Here is a 9,422-nt window from a genome sequence, read left to right on the forward strand (position 1 = left end):
ATTTGCCTTTTAGATATCAGCAAACATATTATTAACAAACATTAAGTTCAGGCTACTTGGGATTGCTCTCTTATTTTTATCATAATAGCTACATAACTCATACTTTCTTTAAATGGGTTTTAGTCTTTTGCTTAGTCTAATATAATAACATACAATAGTAATATTAGTAGTAGTTACATTAATAGTTACTGTTTTGCAATGTGAACATTTTACGCACCAACTTAAATATGCGCATGTGCATGTACGTAAAGGAACGACATCGTTGGGGCTGGGAAATTATTTTCTTGAATTCCGATCGTCTTTGGTTTGTCAAGCCAGGAAAGATGGCGGCGCTTGTGGGGCTTCGTGCGTGTTTGTCCGGTAAATATTGTTTAATTCATTTAAACTATGTGACTCTGCTTGCATTTCTGACAGCTAATTTATTTTCACCACCTTTATCGATTTATACATAAAATCAAACATTATTCGGACATTTAGAAGTACAAGAATATGAAAATAAAATGTGATGCTGTGTCTTCCGACAGCAGAGCAAGGTCACGTTACCAGTGACGGTTAGTCATCAATAAGACTAACTGAGGATGAAGAATGATTACTAAAATCAGCACCTGGTAAACAGAAACGAAGGGAAACATACTGTTGATATAGGTAATCTTTAAAGAGAAGTGAAGCCGTCCTTTTTGGATCTAAAGTCTTCAAAATGGATTAATGTTAGCTGCAGCTGTTAGCATGATATAACCTGCCTGGTTTATGCAAAACTCTTTTTATTAGCGCTCTATATGGCACATAAGCATCACGGCCGGTGCGAGTGCAATACATCCGGAGCTGTGCAGACATGCTGGCTGAGATTTTGAGGAAAAATGTGTGTGGCAGTCAGTGCTAATCTCATCTATGTGAGAGCACGCCTCCACTGATTGAAAGGGAAATAAGGGCATGGACACCCAAATGTTCAATGACACAGAATTAATACATATTTCCGCATTTTAAAAAGATAAATAGTTTAAATATGTTTGGCAATGTTTTAATTATTGTGTTGTGGCACCAAATAGTCACTCTTTATGTAAGTTTGTCCAACTTTTTGATTCCCTCTTCTCAGCCCTTCAGCTTTCTTCACCAAGCCTCCTGCACAGCTCTTTCAAATTGGTAAGTAGTTGCACAAAACGGCATGCTGCACGCTGTGAAGCACTGATTTTTTTGCAGTGGTTAAATTATTGGGTTCTTCTTTGTCACGCAGTGTGCTGTGCCTCTGAGCTGGCGAACCTTCGCTGCGGAGGCGAAGAAGACATACAGCAGAGACAAGCCCCACGTAAACATCGGGACGATCGGCCACGTCGATCATGGCAAAACCACCCTGACGGCAGCCATCACAAAAGGTAGACCCACTCAAGCTGCTGCTGTCACACTGGTCTGGACACAGGCTGGTGTTAATGTGTGTAATAACTTTGTTTAGTGAATTTTATAAGGTGAATTTCTATCACTATATTCGATCCTCCCCAGTGCTCGCTGATGCTGGTGGTGCCCGCTACAAGAAGTATGAGGACATTGACAATGCTCCAGAGGAGAAAGCCAGAGGAATTACCATCAACGCCTCGCATGTAGAATACACCACAGCCAACAGACATTATGCTCACACAGACTGCCCTGGACACGCTGACTATGTCAAGGTATTCTTTTTTCTTTTTTTTTTTCCTTTTCTTTTACCTGGATGCAGCCTGATGTTACCAGGTTGTAATCCCGCCTGTTTGTTTGATCCTATTAGAAATGTGTCTGCTTTTCTTTTTCAGAACATGATCACAGGCACAGCTCAGATGGACGGCTGCATTCTGGTGGTGGCAGCCACTGACGGCCAGATGCCTCAGACACGTGAGCACCTGCTGTTGGCCCGGCAGATCGGCGTAGAGCACGTGGTGGTTTTCATAAACAAGGCAGACGCCGTAGAGGACAAGGAGATGCTGGAGCTGGTGGAGATCGAGATCCGCGAGCTGCTCACAGAGTTTGGCTACGACGGCGAGAACACACCCGTTGTGATTGGCTCTGCACTCTGTGCTCTGGAGGTGAGGAGAAACACTTTGTCAGTCAATGAAATTTCAGAGCAATTTAATCTTGACATCCGGAAGTCAAAATTTTAGGTAATCTCAAATATTCAGCTTCTGAGAAAATAATTTGAATTTTAAAGCTGTCAAGTCAACATTTTGAGGTGACCTCAGGCAAGTTTGTATTTTCATTTATTTTATTTTCCTCAGTGGTGGAGAACAAGTTTCAAACTAGAATGTGATGTGTTTTAATTCGATTTTTCCCCCTCTACTTCAGAACAAAGCTCCTGAGCTGGGCGTGAATGCAGTGATGAAACTGCTGGAGATTGTGGACTCTTACGTTCCTCTGCCCAAAAGAGAGCTGGAAAAACCTTTCCTTCTGCCCATTGAAGGGGTTTATTCAATCCCAGGTAGGAGAAAACACTATCTGATATTGTCAGTCTGAAGCTAGTTGGGTAGAAATAATGGTGATTTCTCTTGATTTCCATTGGTTGCATCATGTAAAGTTGTAGGCAAATGGAAAAACAAAAGAAAACGATAAACTGTTTTTAAACCAGGATGCAGACCCCAAAAATCGAAACATCCAAATCAAGATTGACTCTTTTAAAAAATAAGGCTGAATTTTTAACCATCCTTGGCTCCGTTACTTTGTCAGACTGTCATCATGCACAACAATTCTAAATATTTTAGGCAAAGTACAAATAAAGATTCAAAGAAATTTATAAAAGAAATGAATATGCAAACAGTAAAATCAGTCAAAAGAACCTGAGCTTGAAAATCTGGGTATCAACTTTGCCATAGAGATCGATGCTCCAGTGATGTATTGTGCAGTTTTGTCACATGTTGCAGAGCTTTGCTGTACTGAACAGTGCAGCTTCCAGAAAAGCTACAAAGAAACATTTGTACGGTGTTTTTGTTTTTCATATCCCACCAAGAATGTCTTCAAAGTTAATTTTGTCATGATGCAGTCACAGCTTTGGAGCGTCAGTAGCACAACTCATTAGTGATTTTACCAATTAGCAGTAAGAAGATTGCAGATCTCTGACTCTGTTTCTGACCTGAGAGCGAAAGTGTCGTGTACTTTGAGTCTGAAGGTTCCTGCTTGTGTTGCAGGCAGGGGTACGGTTGTGACGGGCACTCTGGAGAGGGGCGTCATCAAGAAAGGAGACGACTGTGAGTTTGTGGGTCACAACCGCAGCTTCAAGTCTGTAGTGACAGGTGAGGAACCTCCTATGATGTTAAGATATGAAATCGTGGATAAAACATGACAGCTTGCAAATGAAATGTATCTTGAAGTGTGCATCCCCTTCATTTGTCTTCCAGCTTAGTTAATTTTTTTTTTTTTCTTGCGTGCAGGTATTGAGATGTTCCACAAGTCTCTGGACCGGGCAGAGGCAGGAGATAACCTGGGCGCTCTGGTCCGAGGCCTGAAGAGGGAGGACATGAGGAGAGGGATGGTGATGTGCAAGCCAGGGTGCATCATGCCTCACCAGAAAGTCAGAGCTCAGGTGTGAGAGCCACAGAGTTTGACTACAGAGGGTTTTAATTATTTAAATTGGGGCAGTGTGACACTCAGTGGACAGATCAGGAATAGCACCACCTTTTATTGAGATTAAAAAAATTATTGATGAGTTTTCTACAGTTATCACAGTTTTATAAGCAGTAGTACGTGTTTATATATAACTGGAACTCTGCTGTGTGTGTCTGTGTGCGCTCTGTGTTACAGGTCTATGTACTGAGTAAGGAGGAGGGAGGCAGACACAAGCCGTTTGTCACCAACTTCATGCCCGTCATGTTCTCTCTCACCTGGGACATGGCCTGCAGGGTCACTTTACCTGCTGACAAGGTGTGTGTCTGCAGGGCTCGCAAAATTTCTAAATCCCTGGTAGCCCTTCAGGCAGGGACTCTTCAGTTTTTGGTAGCCCAAAATAAATTTAAGTAGCCCAAATAAAAAAGAGAGCAATTTTTTGATTGATGTTTTGTTTCCTGTTTTGTTTCCGTTGCAATATTATACATTAAAGTATAATATTGTAATGGAAACAAAACATTAATCAAAAAATTGTTGAAACACAAATTACAACATTGTATAAAAATTAACAATCATCAACTCAAATACTTGGTTCTAATTGAACAGAAATGTCTATGAACTTGTAAGAACTGTGTAGAACATGAATCAGTCTGTGTCAGATCCTGAATTTGAAATTTCCACTGAAGTCACGGGTAAGAGGCAAGTGGAACCAAGATCGAGGCCATTTGCTTTTTGAAGTTTGCAAAGACTGCTAAATTGTGCCAGTGGTAGTTCACTCTTTGCAACATAGTACGCTGGTCTAAACAGATTTTTCAGGTTTATTTTTAGTATCTTATTTGCAATTGGTGTTTGTTCTGGGAAAGATATTACAGACTGAGCAATAATGCATTTCTTGCATTTCTCATGGGTTCTAATGGGGGCCTTTCTTAAAATGACTGGTCCCAGTAACAAAGGCGCTTGTCGACTCAGAAATCGAGGAAAAACCAACAACACACCCGGCAGAACATTATGTTATTTACACAGGTGCACATAAGTGGTCCGCATATGCGCATTCGCTGTCAAAATAAAAGACGGGCACCAGATAAGAAGTTGCAACACGCGTTTGCGTCCATATAAAAGGCTGTTTTTGTCCGCTAGAGTGAGTTTTTCACGGCACATTCTGCACCACATCTCTGTGCGTTCATCATTTGTTTGAAGCCAGCTCACCTCCTCACCACTTTTCCAAGAGTACGCGCTTCTTTTGTGGTTCGGACTCCTTCTGACGTTTCTTTGGAGGTGGAGGAACACCAAAGTAATTGCTTAAAGGAGCTTCTTCGACATCTTTAAGAGTTCTAAACAAATGTCTGTCCTCCTCCAGAAAATCTTATGTATGCAAACACGCGTTGCAACTTCTTATCTTGTGCACGTTTTTTATTTTGACAGCGAATACGCACCTGCGGACCACTTATGTGCAGCCCTGGTTATTTAGCTCGTCATATTGCAGCCACAGAAATTCTTTTGTCCATGAAACCATAAAGCTGCACTTTCTTTTTGCCTTATAGTCTGATTTGTCATAACTTTTCCGTTTTGTGGTAAGCTTTTCTTTGGCTGTCACTTCTTCACCCTGACCTGTCTTATTTGGCTCAGCAGAACTAAAATATATATCCTGCTGCTTTTACACACGCATTCACATAACGCTCAGCGATTCTCTGCGCGATCAACCTCTCACATGTTTAAGCTTGCTGCGGGAGATTTCACTTGTCATGTTTGCATAGTAAGCTAACGATTGATAAGACGATGTCAGAGGAATTGGTGCGCAAATTATCATCACTCACCAATCAGTGCTGTCGCTCTCTATACACAGTTCGCGCGATTGCAAAGTGAAAGCAAAAAACAAGCACAAATTCAAACGCGATTTCAATATGTCACATATTGACAGTGGCTCACCGATGCCAATGACATAGTTACCCAGCTACATTTCCGAAAGAATGCAAAATCATTGACATATATTTTTCCTTCCTATGATAGCCCGACGGGCAGGGCAGAAATAGATTTTGGTAGCCCGACTGGCAAAATCGCTAGCCCCGGGACGTCGGGCTAGCGATTTTGCGAGCCCTGGTCTGTGTGTGTAGTTGTAAGTGCTGTATGTCATGTGAAGACATCTTAAACCTTTCAAGTGTTGTTTGAAGCAACAGAGGTGATTAAAGCTGGTGTTGCCTCTCATTTACTGCTTTCTGCATTTATAAACACTGATTTCAGATGAAACTGATGGTTTTCTTGCTCTTTTTGCTTTCCTTTAGGAAATGGTGATGCCAGGTGAGGACACCTCATTGACGCTCACTCTCCGCCAGCCGATGGTTCTGGAGAAAGGCCAGAGGTTCACTCTGAGAGACGGAAACAGGACCATCGGCACCGGGCTGGTCACAGAGATTATGACCACTACAGATGAAGACCAGTGCAACTGGGGCTGAGGAGGGCCTCTGCAGAGGGCTGGGCTCAGGGATGGAGTGGGTTGAGGGGGTGTGTCAGGCAGGAGGTTGAATGTGTGGCTGTCTGTGTCTGGTCAGATCGAATAATTATAGAAATACAAATGAACAATACATAAACACACGCAGATGAACAGGATTCAGGAGAGGACTCGCAAAAACGCATGGCTCTGTTGTGCAGGTGCGACTAAAACACCTGTGATGTTCCACTGTCAGTCAACATTGTCATTAATGTAATAAAATGTATTTAATAATAAAACCGCCCCCTTGGTTTTGTGCTACTTGCTCGTGTATTCATGTGCTTGTTAAACCAACACAGATGCTGCAGAGAAGATTTTATTTTATTTTTTTTAAACAACACGATTGCTGACAAAAGTAAATAACTGCTTTGGATTCACCGCAAAACTAAAAAAATATCAGTTAAGTTAAAAAGAGGAAAATGTCCTGGTAATTTTCTGCTACTGCATTATGGATATTTCCCTAAATGGGAACATTTATAGTTTGGTAAAAAAAAAAAAAAATACTAATGCAGAAAATTCATTCATTTAAAGCTATGTTTTATTGTACTTTTAGGAAAGTCTCCTCAATGTCTCACATTAAATTTCTGAGTCGGTCACTTACAATTATATTTTACACAACATGACTGCACAGTACAAACAGCATCCCTGTGTGTAGAAAGATTAAGAAGCCACAGGAGGGCAGCAAAGAAGTTCCTCATCAAAGAGTCAAAGTCTGTTGTATCGTTTATGAGATATAATACACTGAAAACAAACTACAAACCCAACTACAGGATTTTGCCGAGCCACCTCATTAACAGTTTGATGCTCAGCAATGTGAAAAAGTCTTGATCGACATCCCACAATAGGAGCCAAACTTTGAGCAATAGTTCTTTAGACTTTTTTAAGGTCCTTTAATGTTGTTTTACTTTTTGTTTGTTTTTTTCAGATACAAATTTAAGATTATATGCTCCCTAATCTCTCTTACATGTAATTTAGTTTTGCAGTTACGAGTTGTTACCATGTTGTCCTGAGCCTTTGTGTGTGGAGTTTGCATGTTCTCTCACGGGTACTCTGGCTTCCTCCCACAGTCAGTGGGGTCAGGTTAATTAAAGAGCAGGACTGGTTGTTTGCCTCTCTGTGTTAGCTTTGTGACGAGCTGTCGACCTGTTCATGGTGTACCCTGGCTCTCGCCCCGTGATAGCTGGGTTAGCGCTGCACCCATCCTCCCTGATTTGAGCAAAGGTGGAGGCTGAGGGTGAAGTTTCTTTAAAAGCAGAGGCCTACCAAATGAACTACTAACTAACATGAGGATAAGTAATGTTTACATTAAACGGTGGGTGCACACAGTGTATAAAACTCACCCAAATACTCATTCAAAAAAGAGTCGATACTGCAGGTCAAATTTTTCAGGTTAAGAAAAACTGTTTTTTTTTTTTAACATAACCAAACAACCATCTGCATCAAATGAGATTAATGGGACGATTGTTTCATAGCTGTTGGATGGTGACAGCGTTCGACTTTAGAGCCTTTCAGCAGGTCTCAGCCAGCCTGACCTCAGTGTGCACTGAGCAGTCGGTGTCCCTCTGCTCGTTCATTCCCAGAAGGAAGCGCTCCAGTTGCTCCATGTTTGCTGTCGGTATTTGAGTCAGTGCCTCCTGTAATCCAATCAGCTCCGTGCTGTAATCAAATACTGTATGTCTGCAGGAATCGAGGCTGGAGCAGCAAGTACTACTGAGTGATGTGCTCAGCTGGAGGGTAAACATCTCCATGAGCAAAGTTACCTCTGCGAGACAGACACAGATGACCAGACTGAAAATCGTAGTATGTTTCGCTGATACGAACCTTGGCTGTGTGTTAACACTTAATGCTGAATGTGGTTCAGCTGTGTTTAAACCTGCTGGGCATGTTTGCTGAATCATGCAACAACAGTTTTCGTCTTCATTTTAGCAACAAGAGATGTTTTAGGGTCGAGACTTGGTTACAGGGTTAGGTTGGACCTCTGTTAGCTCTCAGCATAACTTGTTTGGTTGCCTGAATTTAAAAAAAGAAGCTTTTATTCACAGACAGTATAAAATTTTATTGATTATAATCATGTTTTGATAAAGACTGGTTTAAACATTTCCATTCGCTTCTGCTTATCCTTTTCAGGGTCGCGGGGGGTGCTGGAGCCTATCCCAGTCTGTCACAGGGCCAACACACAGAGACAGACCACCATCCGTGCTCACTTTCACACTTATGGGCAATTTGGATTCATCGATTAACCTATCCCCACAAACTGCATGTCTTTGGACGGTGGGAGGAAGCTGGAGAACCCACGCAAACACTGGGAGAACATGCAAACTCCACACAGAAAGACCTGATGGTGGCATTGAACTCAGGACCTTCTTGCTGTGCGGCAACAGTGCTAACCACTGTGCTGCCCATTTAAATGTGTTTGTGCTGGAAACTTGCCTCAAAAATTTGGTCTATGTCGTGTTGACATGACAGCATCACACAGCTGCTGCAGAGTTGTTGTCTGCACATCCATGATGTGACTCTCTTGTTCCATCACATGCTAAAGATGCTCTGCTGGATTGAGATCTGGTGACTGTGAAGTCACCAAAACCAGTTTGAGTTGATTTGAGGTTTGTGATAAATCTTACTGGAAGCAGCCATTAGAAGATGGATACAACTACAAGGCAGAATGGGTCCCTGCTTTCACGCTACTTCTTATTCTTACAAAACTCATCAGACCAGGTGACATTTTTCCAAACTTTGGAAAACTTTTGTTGCCCAATTTTGGTGAGCCTGTGCAAACTGTAGCTTGAGTTTCCCGACAGGTCAGTGTGGTCGCGCCTGTTGTGTACAGTCACATTTCTCGAGTAATTCATTTTTTCTTAGATTTTTCCCCCTTTTCTTTATTACATAATGATATCCAAGCAGGCTTCTTTAGCACAGCCTCTATTAGAATTTGATCATAGTTTACACTGCAGTCAAAAACGCCCTGATTTCCTCCCACAGTCTTTCCCAGACAGGGTGGTGTTTTTCTTACCAGCTATGTTACGTTCACGAGTGCACTACTCTAACCTTTGAGCTGGTCACACCCCTCAAAAGAATAGCATGACGCCGCCTTAGCTGCTTGGTGTTGCTGTTAATGGAAGGAAAAGCTGCAATATAATATAATAATAGCAAAAAGACGCTGCAGTGGTTTCCGTGACATGTTCAGTCTTGGTTAGAAGTGACACTGGAAGGCCAACGAGAGCTTTAATGGTTTCGTTATCAACGTGAAGACTCATTACCCAAAGCCTGATTATAAGGACATGAACGTTGGCTAACTAGGATTTATATCAAGCTGAACTAGGATCTAAAAGCAGACACCTCAAATCAACTTTTAAGGTTTTTCTGAAGCGATGATTAACGA

At 41.8% G+C, this 9,422-nt stretch overlaps 1 protein-coding gene across 1 annotated transcript; it reads left to right on the plus strand.

The window, feature by feature from the left end:
* The first annotated feature begins 226 nt into the window (after nt 1-226).
* Nucleotides 227-6,282, plus strand: tufm (Tu translation elongation factor, mitochondrial). The gene is made up of 10 exons (XM_085156124.1): nt 227-360; nt 1,094-1,140; nt 1,232-1,370; nt 1,495-1,661; nt 1,782-2,051; nt 2,308-2,440; nt 3,144-3,248; nt 3,387-3,538; nt 3,757-3,876; nt 5,838-6,282. Exons 1-10 carry the CDS (start codon nt 228-230, stop codon nt 6,006-6,008), a joined length of 1,437 nt encoding a protein of 478 aa, XP_085012250.1. The 5' UTR covers nt 227; the 3' UTR covers nt 6,009-6,282.
* Nucleotides 6,283-9,422: the final 3,140 nt, after the last annotated feature.

This window comes from Neolamprologus multifasciatus, chromosome 4 (genome assembly GCF_963576455.1).
Source record: "Neolamprologus multifasciatus chromosome 4, fNeoMul1.2, whole genome shotgun sequence".
NCBI classification, from domain to species: Eukaryota; Metazoa; Chordata; class Actinopteri; order Cichliformes; family Cichlidae; genus Neolamprologus; species Neolamprologus multifasciatus.

Bases quoted from the DNA above. Each gene is read 5' to 3' on its own strand.
- tufm (XM_085156124.1), top strand. From the start codon at position 228: ATGCGCATGTGCATGTACGTAAAGGAACGACATCGTTGGGGCTGGGAA. The intron at 2,441-3,143 runs GTAGGAGAAAAC...CTTGTGTTGCAG, and splicing joins AGGGGTTTATTCAATCCCAG to GCAGGGGTACGGTTGTGACG. The intron at 3,539-3,756 runs GTGTGAGAGCCA...TCTGTGTTACAG, and splicing joins ACCAGAAAGTCAGAGCTCAG to GTCTATGTACTGAGTAAGGA.